This window comes from Pseudopipra pipra, chromosome 5 (genome assembly GCF_036250125.1).
Source record: "Pseudopipra pipra isolate bDixPip1 chromosome 5, bDixPip1.hap1, whole genome shotgun sequence".
In the NCBI taxonomy this organism is placed as follows: domain Eukaryota; kingdom Metazoa; phylum Chordata; class Aves; order Passeriformes; family Pipridae; genus Pseudopipra; species Pseudopipra pipra.
The window spans coordinates 46,159,749-46,176,928 of record NC_087553.1 but is presented as its reverse complement, the minus strand read 5'-3'; the positions used below and the strand labels follow the sequence as shown (position 1 = coordinate 46,176,928).

Here is a 17,180-nt window from a genome sequence, read left to right as displayed (position 1 = left end):
CATCTAGTGATGATTTCAGAAATGCCTTGTTAACATTCCAAATCCTAATAAAAATCCTGTCTTGCTGATGTTTGTTTCATACGTGTCTTTTAAAAGTCTAAACAGAATACAGTTAAGTGCATAAAAATCTTGTTGAGAACAAAGCTGAATCATTCAAATCCTACTCTGTTCTCTCATTACTAGACTGGATCATTTTGCAGCACAAATGTACAGGCTTTAAATATCTTATAATTTATTTGAAGATCATTTTCTACTCACATCTATCCTAAATATTAATGTCTCAAGAAGCTAATAGAAATCTGATATCCACAGCAATACTCTAATCTTCATTTTTCTTGTTCACAGTCATTAGTGAAATCTCAAGAAAAGCTTATCTTTGCATACCTTTTACTTTATTATCATATTCTAGCTAGTCTCTACTCAAATCTCCTTCACCATGTCCTCATTCCTCCAACTACTACAGTCCACATTCTCAAATATATCTCAACAGAGTAACTAGAGAAATTAATTTAAAAATAAAAGGTAGTTCCTAATCTCCAAAGCAAACAGATTAGCACAGGGAGTCAAATACAAAGATGTGTGATATTATAGTAAACAGCTTTTTAAACAAAGTGAAGGATGTGAAAAAGTGGTTTTAGGTAGAAGATTTTCTAAGAAATGACTACTCCTGTAACACATCAGAGAACACCATCATCTAGGTATGAATGTTTTCAGCAATTCTTATGGCATCTATTTCAGTAACTTTTACAGGGCACAGCTATAGTTAAGTATTATAGTAATATTATAGAGTGATACGCTTCCTGCACATTTGTAAAAAGAGATTAATTATGCAAAATTCTAACTGTAACTTTGTAATAGAGCTTAGATAGCTTTTCACTCAGCAGATCCCAGGACAGGTTACAACCAGCAGCTTTGGAATGTGACTTTTCCATGATGGATTGATGATGTAGATTTAGACACCAGAAGATCTAAATGGCTCCAGGAAAAAAACCAAGATACTTCAAATTCATTTTCTGTAACAAGTAACAAGTACCTTGAAGTAGAAGTTAGTAAGAAGTAAGTAAACTTTCCTCCCACTCACTAGCCAGGTCTTTTTTATATAGTTATCTCCCTTCCCCCACCCTCATAAACTGATAAAGAGTTACCATATAAATATCAAGTAATTAACTTTCCCTCTTCCTCAGGCATGTTTTCTCTCTTTTTCAGAGGTCTTTCTGCAGAAAAGGTAACAATGACCCTAATAATTTTTGCATCTATGCCCCTCCAGAGTATCTGTCCCCTCTCACTATAATTGGTTTTAATGATAACAAACATAAGCAACTTCACCTAAACATTCACCTATTAAACAGACACAGCTATCAGAGTCTTCCTTGCTTTGAGCTAACTTCTGCTTCCAAAGAGCTTAACTTCAAAGAGACTGCTCTTTTCTTCAAAACTAGGAATTCATGAAAAATGTTGGAAGGCTGAGACCTATATTTATATAGATATTGCAATGGTATTCACAGCTTTAAATAAAAGAAATGGAACCAAATTTAATTTCACATCATAACCTTATTATCATGGCTTACAAATGCAAAAGAATTTCCTAAGAGTCAAGAAATTGATACTTGAATTCCTCATAATACAGAATGAAATGACTAGAACCAAGACACACATACATGCATTATGTCATTGCAGTGACTATCCTCATGTAATAATGCTGACAGTCAAAAGTCAATTTGACACATAAGGAGTGACAGAGTCTTACAAGACTTCAAATGAGAAGGCAAAACTTTAACTGTTACATTTTAGGCCATTTATTCCAGTTTATGCACAAATCTGTACTGTTAAGGTGTATGTGCAGTCTGGCTGCACAGAAACCAAGAAAAAAATTCCCTATCTTTACCCCATCAATATTTTTTTACTGATCTTTGTGCTTCAAGACAATGAAGTTTTCAACGCTAGTTTGACAGTAAAAATTTAAAAGCATGAAATATTTTTCAAACTTCAATAGCAGAGGACTATTTTTGTCAAATGTAAACCACTCATTCCCAAATAATTTGACAGAATTATTGAGCATTTCTACACACAAAATGCACAGTTTTTAATATATCCTTCCACATATTTGCAGAGTAATAGCTACAATGTTTTCAGACTTTATTTTCTTCTATCAGGCAATTTTTCAATTAACAACATATTTTTCTAGATTTGATACATCAGCAAAATTTGCTTTCTAAAATTACACTTATCTTTTACCTGACTATCATACCTACTCCACAATGTCTTTCTGCAGCATCTTGTGCAACAAGAGCTTCTAGGTTCTGCAAAACAATATTGCAGAACAAAGAAGGTGCTTTTTTTAACTTTGCTATAAACCCAACACAAACATTTGTTCCATTACTATTGCTGGGTTTTGTGATCAAGTGCAAGTAGGCCACAATTTACCTCCTAGTAAGAAAAAAAAGATTCCTTTCTGCAAAAGCACATCAATATTATTTAAAGCAAATGGGAAACCATCAGGAACACAGTGTATACTAAGTAGTATTGCAAATGCTGTAGCCAGTTAGATCTTCCAAACTGTGTTCTGCACAGAAGCGAGCAGCTCATGTAACGATGCCTCTCCTGATTTTTAGCAGTTGAAGTCCCATTACGAGAAGTAAAAGATATTTCCTATTAGCACTTCTTGTAATACAAGTTGCTAGCAATTAAATTAAATCACTACCAGGAGAAGCAGTCTTTGGGTTCTGACACAGATCAGCTCACCCTCCCCCAGTCATCACTACTGTATTAAGCTATTCATAGAATAAAAACTATCAGATTAAACTACATTTAGCTTGCCATGTCACATGAATATGCTCACACTAATCACCACATAAAGGTATCTTGTGAGAAACTAGTCTTTATTTCGACATTGAAGCAGTTCATGATTAAATGCATCTTCAACAAATTTACGCTGCTATCCAAAATTATTTTTTCTCGTTACCATTACTTCTGTCATATCCTAGAGTGTTAACAGTACATTACACTGCCTCCACAAATTATACAACTATGTAATTATGACAGTGCAAACAATGGAGCTAGTAGTCTGTATGGGAAAACATAATATAGTTCCATCTGCATATTGCAGAGTAACAATGCAATTTCTAAACATCCTATGCATATTTGAATTCTAACTTTCAGCCAGCTCTGATTTGTGCTTTCATATTCCTAACTGTTTTACAGTGTGAATCATTTACTTGGAATTCATCCATTCAGTGCATTTCTAGCAATTCTGTCTTTCAATAAAAGCTGATTCAATTAAAATAGACTCACAAGACCCATATGGTTTTATCAGTCACAGTAAAAATGTGCAGAAAACTACCCCTTGAGGCAGTGTTCCTATTTAATCATTCCCTTAAAGGGAATGCCCTATTTTCCAGATGACATTTAACAGACGAGGCCAGCAAGTCTCCTGAAGACAACTGGTACAATGCACAACAGCCTGCTCTAAGAAGAAATACATGTACCAAGACCTTTAGAAAGGCAAAGTTCATCTTCATGGATACTTTTCGAAGCAGCAATGAAATTTTACTTCTCCAACAACCAGTTAAGTCTCCAACCCTCTGAACGTTGTTAGAATTCTTTCCCATGTGCCACAGACTATGGCTCATCCATGCTCAGCATGGCAGATATATTGAAAGCACTCTGTTAGAGAAACATAAAACCAATTTATGTTTCCTAGAAGACAATGTGCTCCATATGAGCAGCGGTTACAAAGCTCAGTTTCCTTAACAACTTCCCCTGAGGAGGCAGTATTTGGGACTCTACAGAGAAAGCAGTGGTTACATTGTTTTAGACCCCTAGATCCTTGGGATTTATGGGGAAGTGACCTCTTCTGACTGCCAATCCCGCAAAGGATTGGATCCTTCAGGCTGCTCCTCTGTCCCCTTCCCGCAGAAACTGTGATGCCTCTTGCACCTATGCAAAAAAACACACGCAGAACACGAGGAACTTTATTTTCATTGTGAATTTTCAAGCCCCCGCTCATTCATACATTTTTTTTCTGCTAGGCACTGTCATTTGAACTGTACAGTTCAGAGAAAGTATATTCAAGCATTATGGAGAAGTTTAAAGCTAAGTACCAAATCTCCAGTAAATTAGAATGGGAAAACTTTCAGTTGCTCATTTCCTCCCCACCCCTCAACTTCTAAGAAAACAAGAAAAAACTTGTAGCAGACATCAGGGTCTTATAGTCTTCTCCCAGTCTTCTGATGAAAAATTTGCCAGCCAAAAGCCTACCAACAACATTCTGCAGCTGAACTCTCCAAGTTCAAGCCTGCTCCACATCAGTGTACCACATACCAGTGGAATGCACTTCAGAGGGTACAGACAATTCTCGAGATTTCTCTGTCCTACTTAAACCAGGATAAGCTACTGTATGAAAGTGTAAAAATTGAACACATAATATTTTGTTCTAACCTACTTTAAAAGTATTTTGTAGCTCACTGTATAAGCCAAGACACGACTTGATACTTTAAGAAAATTTTCTGCAAAGCATACTGTCCTAACCCGACTTTCAAGATGAAAAGTACAGACACTTTATCAAGTTTTAAATAGGAACAGGCATAGTGGGCTATCACAACTATCAAGGAAAAATTGCTATAAAAAGTCATGGGGCAGAAAATGCAACTTCTCATCACTCTACAGGTGATACAGGAGCTTTCTTCCCACCAGCTAGACTTCTCTTTTAATATCGTCCATCTTATTGTAGGTGTTTATTCAAATCCCAGTAGCTCTTAGTCTAGGACAGATAATTTTCCCTAGAAAAGATACATGGAGCAAGAATACCATTGGTGGCACTAAAAACAAAGAGGACATTTCCACAAAAACACTCAAACAAAAACAACAACCAAAAAACCATTAAAAAATCCCACACCAAATCTAACCAAACAAACAAACACAAAAGCCCTCCAAGAAACCCCCAAAATCAAAATTACGAATTCCAAGAAAGACAGCACAAAGCACTGCGGGCCTTATGACAGCATGAAAAAAAAGCCCTACTTAAGTAACAATGGGATACAAAAGGACACCAGACTGTACTGGATCAAGCAGATTACAAGGCATGGATAAGTCAACATCATGGTACTACTGCACAAAGGAAAATTCTCATTCAGGGAAGTGTGAACATCAGACATCGTAATTTAGCAGAATTCTAGAAAGCCACAGTCCTTCTAAACCATACACTAGGAATTACTCAGCTGAAGGTATGTCCTCATTCTGGGCTACTACTGTAAGGAACAAATGTGTCAACTGAACACTCAGGAATAAAGAATCATGATATAAAGAATTATGATTTAAGAAAATCATTACCTTTAAGAAAAGACTGCTGAAATTTTCTTCTTTATATGAAGACTTACAGAGGGAAAGTGGGTGAATATGAAAACCAAAAGCCAATAACCAAAGAACTACAAATGTAGTGTGTAATGCACTAAAGGGGGAAGGGGGAGTATAAAGCAACCTATCTCACTGAACACAAAGGTTAGATATCTGGAAAAACAGCAAGGGTAAAAGGCAGTATAAATAACCTGTCTAAAGAGGTTATAGTCCCCTTCACTGGAGACTTGTTAGCATAAAGATAATGCTAGAAGTTGCCCAGGTTTACTGATCCTCTTTCAAAGTAGAAAAGGGTCTAAATCACTGGAAGACCTTTTCCATCCTGAGCTCCTAGGACAAAAAGACAAATGAGACATATCAGCCTTTACACCCAAACCTATAATGAACAGAAAAGAATTCAAAGCTTTCACTGCTTTCTAACTGTGGAAAACAAATGCTAATCTATTTTGCTGACAGAACCTTTCTGTGATCCTGCAGTACTATTAAAAAAGTTGCCCTTCTAGAGAGAGTATCCCCTAAATCCATGATCAGATCTGAGATCTTGGAATCAGAGGGCTAAGTAGTTCTTCCTGTTCAGTAGCTCTGATATCATTAGTTATCATAGGAGGGAAAAAAAGAATGTTTATAGAAAGCGATCGATTTCTTTCTGCTCCATGTTTGTTTCTTTTAATTACATAAGGTGTATATACACAGAGAAGGCCAAGTAACTAAATTTCTGGCCGATATAACACTAGGGAACTACAGGCCTGTCAGCCTGACTTCAGTGCCAGGGAAGGCCATGGAGCAGATCATCTCGAGGGGCATCACACACCAGGTTACAGGAAAACCAGGGGATCAGGCCCAACCAGCAAGGCTTTAGGAAAGTTGGTCCTGCCTGACCAACTGATTTCATTCTACAACAAAGTGACATGCTTAGTGGAAGAGGGAAAGGCTGTGGATGTTGTCTGCCTGGACTTCAGTAAAGCTTTTGACACTGTCTCTCACAGCATTCTCCTGGAGAAACTGGCTTCCCATGGTATGGACAGGTAATAAGTAAAAAAACTGGCTGGATGACTGGGCCCTGAGAGAGTGGTGGTGAACAGTTATACCCAGATGGGGGGTGATCACTAGTGGTGTTTCCAAGGACTCAGTTCTGGAGCCTGTCCTGTTTAATATCTTCATTGATTACATGGACCAGAGGATCAAGTGCATCCTCAGTCAGTCTGCAGGTGACACCAAGCTGGGTGGGAGTGTTGATTTGCTGGAGGGTAGGAAGGCTCTGCAGGGGGATCTGGACAGGCAGCATTGATGGGCTGAGGACAACTGTATGAGGTTCAACAAGGCAAAGTGCTGGGTCCTGCACTTCGGTCACACCAACCCCAGCCAGTGCTACAGGCTGGGGAAAGAGTAGCTGGAAAGCTTCTCAGTGGAAAAGGACCTGAGGGTGCTGGTCAACAGCCAGCTGAACACAAGCCAGCAGTGTGCTCAGGTGGCCAAGAAGGCCAATGGCATCTTGGCTTGTATCCCAAATAGTGTGGCCAGCAGGCCCAGGGCAGTGACTGTCCCCCTGTACTCGGCCCTGCTGAGGCCACACCTCCAATCCTGTGTTCAGTTTTGAGCCCTCACTACAAGAAGAATATTGAGGTGCTGGAGCGTGTCCAAAGAAGGGCAACAAGGCTGGTGAAGGGACTGGAGCAAAAGTCTTATGAGGAGCAACTGAGGCAGCAGGGGTTATTATAGTCTGAAGAAAAGAAGGCTCAGGGGAGACCTTATCACTCTCTACAACTACCTGAAAGGAAGTTGTAGGAGGTTGGTGTCGGTCTCTTCTCCCAGGTAACAAGTGACAGGACAAGAGGAAATGGCCTCAAGTTGCACCAGGGGAGGTTTAGTTTGGATATTAGGAAAAATTTTTTCACTGAAAGGGTAGTCAGGCATTGGAACAGGCTGCCCGAGGAAGTGCTGGGAGTCAGGATCCCTGGAAGTTTTCAAAAGATGTATGGATGTGGCACCTGGTGACATGGTCTGGTGGTAAACACAGCAGTGCTGTGTTAATGGTCAGACTCGATGATCTTAGAGGTCTTTTCCAACCTTAACGATTCTACAATTTTATGGTTCTATTTTCAACATGATGCAAAAAGGAACAACTAAACTAGGTTTAAATCAACTATCAAAGTTGGATCAAACAGATCCTATGGGGTTTTAGCCCAATATCAAATACTCTTTGTTTTGTTCTGGGAAGATTGCATTAATAAAGTGAAGGGAAAAAAAATTACTGAGGTATATCAGACATCAGGAAGGAGGTACAGAAAAAAAGAAAACAAGAAAGCATCAAACCAAAAATATCAATTTCATGCTGGAGAGAAAAAAAAAACCCAACACATTTTTTATGAGCTCTTTAGAGTAACAGATTAAAGTATCTGTCAAGTTCATCTTAAAAAAAAAAAATAAATCAACACCCCCCTCCACACTTCTTTGGAAAACTTAAAAACTTCTTTCTTTTCTAGAATTGATGTTCTTTCGAGTGGCTGTGAATTGCATTCTCTATTGCCCATATAAGCTACACCCATCAGAAGCACCTAACAGAGCCAGGCCACTCAATAAAAATTCATTCATTGTTTAATAAAGAAAACAAAAACTCATTCTAGTTGATGTGTGCAGAATTCTTAAGTTTCACTATATTTTTTCAGGGAAAATAATTCCTAAATAAGTTTCCTAACAGTTCTAAAAACTCTTCTTAAAAATCAGACTGGAAGTCCAGAATGACTGGATTACCCCATGGTTATCTACAGAGCAAAAGAGAACTATTTATTCTTGCTTTTTTTTATAATTTAATATTGACACTAAAACATAAAACTTCTAATATAGAGCTTGGTAAAATATGGATTATATATGACTTTTCCATTCATTTAATTCCTGCAAATATTTCCTTCTCCAAACTACCACAAGTAACGAACAGCTCTTCAGTCTGTTAAGCTTGATTCAGTCATGTATTTGTAAAATCAGCACGACAAGCAATTCTTCCTCTTTTTCTCCTTTACAACCTCCCCCCCGACACATACACATATGTGCACACACAGAGGCTGCAGAGTGGAAGGCAGAAGAGTGAGTCCTTAACAAGCTGTTGTGAAACAGGCGCATTAAACCAGATATACAGGAGAAGTACCAACTCTGTCCTCAGCAGTACTGGATTTCAACAGAAATACAAATACCAGATTTGATTAAATGTAACTGATTTGTGCTTATAAACATCCAGATGGTACATGACTAAACAAATTGCACATGTTTTCTGAAGAAAAATGACCTTGATATCCAAGTTAAAAAATTAAGCACTTCATTTATGCTTCTCGAAGCATAAAACAAACTCGTGACAGTTCCAAATAGAGACCTATATCTCATATTTAGGAGATTATCAGACATGCTTATAAAATCATGGACATATTAGCTCGCCAGCCTCTCAGGCACAGTCATGGAGCACAGACCAAATACCAAGGAAACATACAAAGACTGCATCCCAGTTCCTTATACCTCAGACTGGTATGATTTAAATCTGGCTTTCTTCAGCCGGGAGAAAAGGAGCAATTCAGTAATGAAGATCAATAGATCACAGGACAAGGAAGCCATGCCCCCATTCAGCTAGTTATACATGTCTCTACTTTGGCAGTACAGGATGTTAAGAGGCACAGATCCCAAATCCACAAAAACTCATCCTGACTTAAGATAACTTTCTCATTCTGGCTACAAATTTCAGGGGCTATTTTACAAATGATATTGCATATAGCAGCTCACTCAACATGTGTATCAAATAGGAATCCCTAAAAAAAAAAAACCACACTACATGCAAGCAAACCAAAAAACCCCACAAAATTTCACAGAAGTCACTTGTACCCGTCTCATTTCTTTATTCTGCCTCCTTTCCCCTGCCAAAAGAAAATTATTATGGATTTGAATAGCGTGCACTAAGACCCAAATTTATAGGCAAGATTAAGTTTTTACTGAATTCAGAGAAAGTAATGAAAGAGGCTCTAAAAAATAAAACCATAACAAGCATAAAATACACTTTGTACAACAAATCTTCCCCTTTTAACCAGCTAAGACAATACTTTTAGTGAAAATATCCTTTTTACCTAATTTAAAAATCACAGAATGCTATCAACTCTGAAAAAGGGAAATTGATCATGTGTCCCTGCCCCTCTTTTTTCCTTTATTTACATAGCAGAGTATCATTCCAAGCATTTCAAATTTTAAAAAGCCAGTGTTTGCAGTTCCTCCTGCAGTTCTCACTACACTTCCCTGGATGCTCATCATTCTCTTTGAAAGGAGAAGTGGTTTATCATAGCATTGAAAAAAGAATAGGGTCCTGCAACTAGAGATCAGACCACATACATAAAAACCACATGAAGGAAAACAAAGTGACAGGTAATTTTAAATCTCGATGCTATAGCTGACTGAATAACAAGAGTGTTAATAATGCTTCTAAGGAAGTTTGAGCAGAGAGGTGACAACGGGGCAGTAATGCAGTCTCCCAGAAGGCAGAGGAGACTAGGAAGCGTACATTCCTGTAAAGGGAATGCCAGTCCTCTTGTGTACTTCTTCCCAGCAACACTGAAACTCTTCAGCTTTACAACACATCTAAATTACAGTGACTAATGGTGTTAGCTGGCAAGAATAGCAAAATCCAAACATCTATTGAAGGACAGACAAACCAGGGGCAAATCGTTGCTGCAATAACGTCTGTCCAAGGATCCAGCCCAATTCTTGAAGGTCAATCAGTATTAATATACTCCTGATTCAGATAGTGCCATGAAGAGCAGAAGGAAAGAAAGAAAAGAAATGGTAGCTTGCTAATGGAGGCAACTTTCTTTTGACAAAGCGGTAGTTGTGAGAGTCAGACCAAATTCAGTAACCCCATTACAACCTCCCCAGGAACAAAATAACTCCCTTATGTGTTTTCAGCACAGCATCATTGCCACTGTTGCTTTTACATGATTCCAGTCTGGGCTTTTTCAGTGTTCTACCAATGACTTCTCTGTACAACATGGGTGACAGATGGGGAACGATGATTTTTCAAGTGATTTAGTCTCAGTAAAACTCAAACAATTTCATGGGGCAAGGAAATCAAACCACTTATTTAGCCTAAGGACTTTGCCTCTTGCCAAACTTCGATGGTTTCTGCAAACAATAAAACTTCTCAAAGAGGTCATACAATTTCTTTGTTATGGAAACTATTAGGCAACCTAAATATAGAGTTTGCTACCAGTTCCCTCTATAACATAGTACGCTAGGGTTCTCTTCAGTATTCCTTACTCATGCTTCTAATGAACTTCAGCAGGAGATTTATCCAAGTAAGAAATGATTATTACAGTCCTATGTTCCTTATGTTTATATAATGTCTTTCATCCAGATGATTTCAAAATGTTTTAAAGGTCACACGTAGAAAATTACTATATTCAGTGCAGCCTCCTATCAAGAGGAACATAGCAATTTCAGTACCCAAGCAACAAAACAGAACAATTTAGGTTAGAAAGTAAATACGAAAGCCATGCCTACAGGGGGAGTTTAGATCCTCAGTGACATTACCAAATTAACATCTGGCAGTGGTTCTAGAGTAAAAGGTACAGGGATTTTCATCTGGCAGATGGGAGCTTAGTTCTATATCTGACTCATGGCACATCTAACCGGCACCATGTTGGGGCACTCCTTTAGTACTAACCCAAGGAAAAGAGTGCCACCTTGGGAATCAGTTACACCACTTTCTGCAGCATCCAGGATTTCTCTTGGACACCCCCCCTCCAAGCACAGCCCAGCTTAATCAGTCAAAGTAATACTGCCATAGACAAAGTTAATTGAACTCTATGATCTAATCTGCTTTCCAAATTCAGTCTAGAAATAAGATATAATCAAGAAGTCGTAAGAATTATTTGCACTAATCTTAACAATTCCACCAGTTGTTAAAGAATATAATCCATGTCTAGCCCCTGGCACAAAAGATAACTCTTTTGGAAAGAAGAAATTATTCAACAGTGAAAACATCCATAAACCCTACCCCCACCTGAGAATATTTCTGTAAAGTTAAATGTACATAATCAGTATTAAAAAAAAAGTTTTAATGAACTTTGCACCTGATTTCCAGTGGCCTTCAAACCCACTAAACTTGAATATGATTGCCTGGTTTTCCACCTGAAAATCTGGTCATATTTAGTGAATTTTAACATGCAGAAGCAAATATTAAAACATTCCACCACAAAGAAGACATTTCTCTGAATTAAAAAAAAAGCAGTGTTTTACATTGCCTTCTAGACAAAGCTCTCCTCACTAAAAAAACAGTCAAAAATTTTAAGTAAGAACACTGCACACAAAGAACCATGCTGAGACATCAATTTAATCTAACATCAAGCTTCAAAATGGAAGACTGAAATAAATAAATAATGCATTCTCACTGTCATCAAAACATGGTAGTATTGTTATTCTGTCCAATGCTGATGAAAACCATTTTGTCCTACAGGCAATACCAACAAATGCTTTAACAAGGCACTAATTTTGTCACTTGGATTAGAGATGCTTAAAAAAAACCAAATAATAAAACCACCCAAATGGCCTTTTGTGTCTCTTTGGCACCCTAATGATCCTCTCTATGGACACAAAGGTCTATCCACTAGCTCAAATCAAATATCAGAATTGGAGACAAAAACTGCTTGGGCTAAAACCTCAACCTGTATTTATATCATGCCATGTGTAAAACCTCGACTTTGAAAACACATGAAAATGCAATTCATTTAAACCTTATGGGAAAAAGAAATCCATAAACCTACTCAGGTACACTTTGTTACAGTGTTTAAGTAGAGAAACAAAAATCTACCTATCAACTACAGTTCTTCCGTAGCAGGTCACTGTCAAGGAGAAACTGGAAATTTAAAAAAAAAAAAAAAACCAAACCAAATGTTTTCTTGTTAAATTATATAAAATATGAAATATTCAAGGGTGGAAACTAGAATGCAATGAAAATATTTGTTTCTTGGGAACTCCACACTCTTTGATTTGGCATGGGGTTTTTTGTTTTGTTGGTTTTTAAGTTTCAGTGCTTTTATCCAGCTGAGTTTCCAATGCAACAAAACATAATTTTACACTGACTTTGCCTATCAAATTGACTGGATGTTAAAGAGCCTTTTTTAAAGGCTTTGCATTAATTCAGTAGTCTTATTTTGCTGAAAATTACAATCTGTACACATTTCTCTGTGATATAAACACAATGCCATTGTTATAACTGCAAACTACACTATTTGTGACAGATGCAATTCCCCCTCAGTGCATTTACCTCACTGATTTCCTTTGTTTAAAAAAAAAAAATAATCAACCAGTATTGAAATCTCAAGTTGTAAGAAGTCCTTTCAACACTCACTCTAGTTTTCAAAAGTCTAAGAAACCAACTCCAGAAAAGGAGTCATTTTTTTCTCATGTAATTGGATCCAACGTTGCAGTCACAATTTCAAATGTAACATTTGTTGCAAGTCATATTCATCACTGCTTTAACCAATATCTACAATGTAATTGTGGCTTTTGATAGAATTGCAACTTTGATTGCCATTTAAACTTCTCCTGCCGACAGGATTAACCTCTAGGTACGATAACTGTAAGGAAGGATTCTTGAGCAACACTCTCTTCTGTTAGCATGCATGGCTACAAGTGCACTCCTGTTCATTTATAAAAAGCCTCCATTCCCCAAACACACACGCTTAGCCACAATACTGAAAAACACCGGCAGGCACAGGAACCACTGCAAGGTAATCCACTGCAAGCTTTCCGACTGGTGTACAGAGAAAAGGTCCTCCTGGGAAGTCACGGTTTCATGAGGATGCAATTCCATACGGCACAATTCAACTAACAATTCCTTTCTAAACACTGAAGGGTTATAATCCACCCCCTACAGCCCCCGGAAACCTGGACGGTGATACTCTGTGATGAAAAGTGAATTAAAATTAATACTACTACTAATAATAATAATAATTATACAAAGGGGTTATGTATGTGGCAAAGTTAAACTCACAGAAAACATGAATTTAAAAGAAAAAAAAATATTAAAGGGTGTCTTAGCAGGCACACCCCAGGTAATGGTTCTTCTTCATGCAAGGGGCACAGCCTCTCCAGGGTTAGGGTACGCAGGCAATTATGCCCTTCCTGGTATTTATAATTTCTGTTTCCACACACGCCGGCACACCGCTGGGTCAGGTTTACCGAGGAGCCCCGGGGGACTGGGTGCTCCCCCTCCGCCCCCCCGCACACCCCCCGGTAAACGTGACCTGACTCCTATTACGGCCGCCCTCCCTCACACCCCGGGGATGTTCCGCGGCTTCCCCGGCCCCCATTCCTGTCACGGCCGCACAGCCGCTCCCCCGCCGCCCTCGCTCCCCCCTCCGCCGGCGACCCACCGTGTGGAGGTGCCTTTCCTCACGTCGCACATCAAGCACTTGAAGGCCTCGGCGCTGTTGCGGAAGGTGCAGACGCTGCAGTCCCAATACCCCTCGTCCGAGGAGGGTTTCGGCTGCCGCTTCGGCCTGCGGAGACACACGCGCGCCAGGGGCAACGCCGGCCGCGCCGCCCCCGCCGCCCCCGGGGCAACCCCGCCGCCATCGCCGCCGGCCCCGCGCTCCCGGAGGGCCCGGGGGAACCAGAAGGCGCCGCCGCTGCCCCTACCTGGTCGGGCTCTTCTTGTCTCCCATGCCGGCTCCAGACGCGTTCCCGACCCGGCCCCGGCGCGGCCCTTTGTGCGCTTGTCAATAAGAAGGAGCGCGGGGGGTCTCCGGGCTCTAGCGGGGACCCGGGGAGGAGGAGCCGCCGCCGCAACCTCCAGCTGTCGGGGAAACTCCCGCTGCCGCCGCCGCCTCCCCGCTCACGTGTCCGCCCGCCGCCAACCAGCGGCGCCCGCAGGCCGCGGCGCCCCGCGGGCCGCGCTCGGCGGCAGCTTCGCTCCGCCGGCGGCTCGGGCGCTGCGAGCGGCGGCGGCGGGGCCCGGGCAACGCGGGGGCTGCTGGGGGCGACGGGCGGAGCGGGGGCGGTGCCGGCGCCGGGGGGCGGCCCCGACGGGGGGACGGGAGGCGGTGCTGGGCTGAACGGGCAGAGCGGGAGTGTGACGGACTGCAGCCGGCCTGCGCGGCTCTGCCCTGGAAGCCGCTGGTCTGTTGTCGCGCAAGGTTGATCGCACTAGCACCTTGTGCTCCTTCCCACAGAAATTGCTCCAGGCCGTGCTTTACAGTAAGAAAGAAACGGGAATAAACTGAACACGAAGTTCTGCTTAGCAGTCTTGGTCTTGAAGCATCCCGTTGGCCTGAGGGCAGTGGAGAACGCCGTGGGTACCAATACAGGACCAGGAGACAGCGATGTTACCTGGCACCCGTGTGCAGCGCGGTGCTTTTGCACTTGAAAACTTGCAAGTACAACGTGGTTCACAGGCATCATGGCAACATCAGGCAGGATACGGGGGTTTATCACCTCTGTTATCTTAGAGCACCGGAGCCCAGTCACAGACTAGGATGCCATTTTGCAGGATGCTGTGCAAACTGAACAAAGAGCATATGTCCTAAGTAGGTAACAAAGACAGCATTAAACACAGGTAGACAGCAGAGTGCAAGCAGACAACGAGATGATACTGGTCAGCATGTCAGTGGCCAAAGCTATTGTTGCTGCATTGTCTTTGTCAGGAAATGATAGGATTTCAAGAACAAAATATGCCCAAGGATAGCTTTACCCAAGTGTGTGAAGACAGATGTTTTTGTAAATTAAGCAAGTGGACAATGGAGAAACTTTCTGATTCTGAAGGCAAAGTTGTCAAAACAAGTTTCAGCTAGAAATACTGAGATAGGATGGAGAGAGGAAAAACACAGATAAAGTGCTTGACATCTCAGGAAAGCAATTAAAGACCCATTCATTGGGACATTACATTTATGTACAAGCACTAACACTTCTACAAGATTCATAGTTTCTGTGTCTCTCTAGCAACCCTGTGCATCAGCAAGTGGAAAACTGTGTAGGATTTCCTACTTGTGGTTGGAAAGTCATCCTAATTTCCTTCTGCATTCGCATCCAGCTTCCAGCATTGTAATCTTCCTCACCTTATGGGTTTTTTTCTGTATTTGCCTTAGCTTTTCCTTTCTTCCTCTATCGCGATTTCCTTCTTTCTTCTCTCTTTATGCTTCTCATAGAGTCTTCTGTAAATTATTAATAAAATGTATGCATTGCACATCTAAGGGTGGGCCATGCCACACACAGATAGCTGGCCTGGGTTTGTTTGCATTTAGTTAGACATCTATGTGAACTAGGTGCCCAGACCAGCCCCCAGCAGGGAGAAATAAGCTCATGCTGAAAGTGATTGATCTGATGCTAAGACAGGCATCTACAATTTTCCCCATAATTTTACAGGGATCATTTCTTTCCTTTGACTATAAAGAGCACTTTGCACAAGTAGTCCAGAACTGGACATCTACCCTTTAAAATTACAGTACTATATGAGGTGTCTCACCTGTGCTTGAACCTCACACTACACAGAAATCTCTTAACAGGAAGCAGTGGAGAAACCTGTCTCCTTGTGCCCTTTACCACATTGCACTCTTTCTAATGTATAAATAAACATATTATTTCCTCACTTTTGGAAAGCAATTATTTTGAAACAACTGTTTTCTCTTAACCTTTCCTCTGTCACAGCCTTCTTTTTCCATACGAATTGTGAGAAACGGAACTTCCAGTGATGGTTACAAAGGCTGGGATATGTTGTAATCCCTCAGGAACCATTCTTGGAGAGAACCATTTCTAATCAGTCAGAGGAATCGCAACTGCCAGCCACAAATGTTATCCCTAGCAGACAAGTAATCTTTCTGGTTGTTGTGTTCCAGATCTCCTGCTTCAAGGCCATCACCAAACCACAGTGCTCAAAAATCAACATGTTTTCCCAGCAGCATTGGACCTGTTTCCCACCAAGCTCCCAACACATCCTTATTTTGGGAGCTGAAATGTGATTCAGAGGGTGCATTCAAAAGTTCAGGTGGATGGGTCATGGTGTTACTCCTAGGGCCCACGGGTTTGTGCAAGGGTGGGTCTCATTCTTGAATAACACCGACGAGGAAAGAAAGGATATTTTCCTCACACCTTGTTCTGTCCTCAAATAGAAGCACAAGAGAACATCACTGAAACCATCAAGCCATCCCATGTCATCTTTGCGAATGAATGTGATAGAAGGCATTATTTAATGACAATGCAGGAAAGCACATGGAAGAGGTGTGTGCATTAGTCAGATGCTGAAGAGATTTGGGAAGACTTTGATACAAACTGACAAAGTTGAGTATTCCATAGCCAGATATTTTGTCATCCAGTGGTACCCATGTGAACTCAGAAAACTCATCTCTCTTTTCTGTGGCACATGACTTAGACTCTCACTGTATGGCACATGACCTAGAAACTTTGAATGACAACATTTTAATGGCATCAGTATTAGCAGTCTTTTAAAAAGCGTTTCAGGGAAAGAAAGAGTAAGAATGAATGAACCATCATTCTGAATTCCCCTAGTTCTAGGTTTAATTTCATCTAGAAGTACAGTTGTTCCAGAATAGTTATTTGCACCCTGTTTTAGTTCAGCTGAGCTAATGTAAACACATTTTTGAGACAGAAGAGATGGGCAATATAATTGTATCTTTGTACATCAGGTATTCACTCTCTAGCTAGTATTTTGTCTCTTATTATCTTAAAATTGACTTTTTTTTGTAGCATTGTACAAGAGAAGTGCTCACAATATGATTATGATATTGAAGATGATATTATGCTGATAGCTTTGTGGAAGTAATATATTTCAATATATGGTATAAATG

At 40.5% G+C, this 17,180-nt stretch overlaps 1 protein-coding gene across 1 annotated transcript in view; it reads right to left on the bottom strand.

Moving 5' to 3' along the window:
* Positions 1-14,297, bottom strand: part of YAF2 (YY1 associated factor 2) — a 31,730-nt gene extending 17,433 nt beyond the window's left edge. The window contains exons 1-2 of the mRNA XM_064655890.1: positions 14,020-14,297; positions 13,755-13,880 (exon numbers count right to left, since the gene is read on the bottom strand). Coding sequence (XP_064511960.1) covers positions 13,755-13,880; positions 14,020-14,045 — 152 coding nt within the window. The 5' untranslated portion in view covers positions 14,046-14,297. The remainder of the gene's footprint in view (positions 1-13,754; positions 13,881-14,019) is intronic.
* Between the last annotated feature and the right edge of the window lie 2,883 nt (positions 14,298-17,180).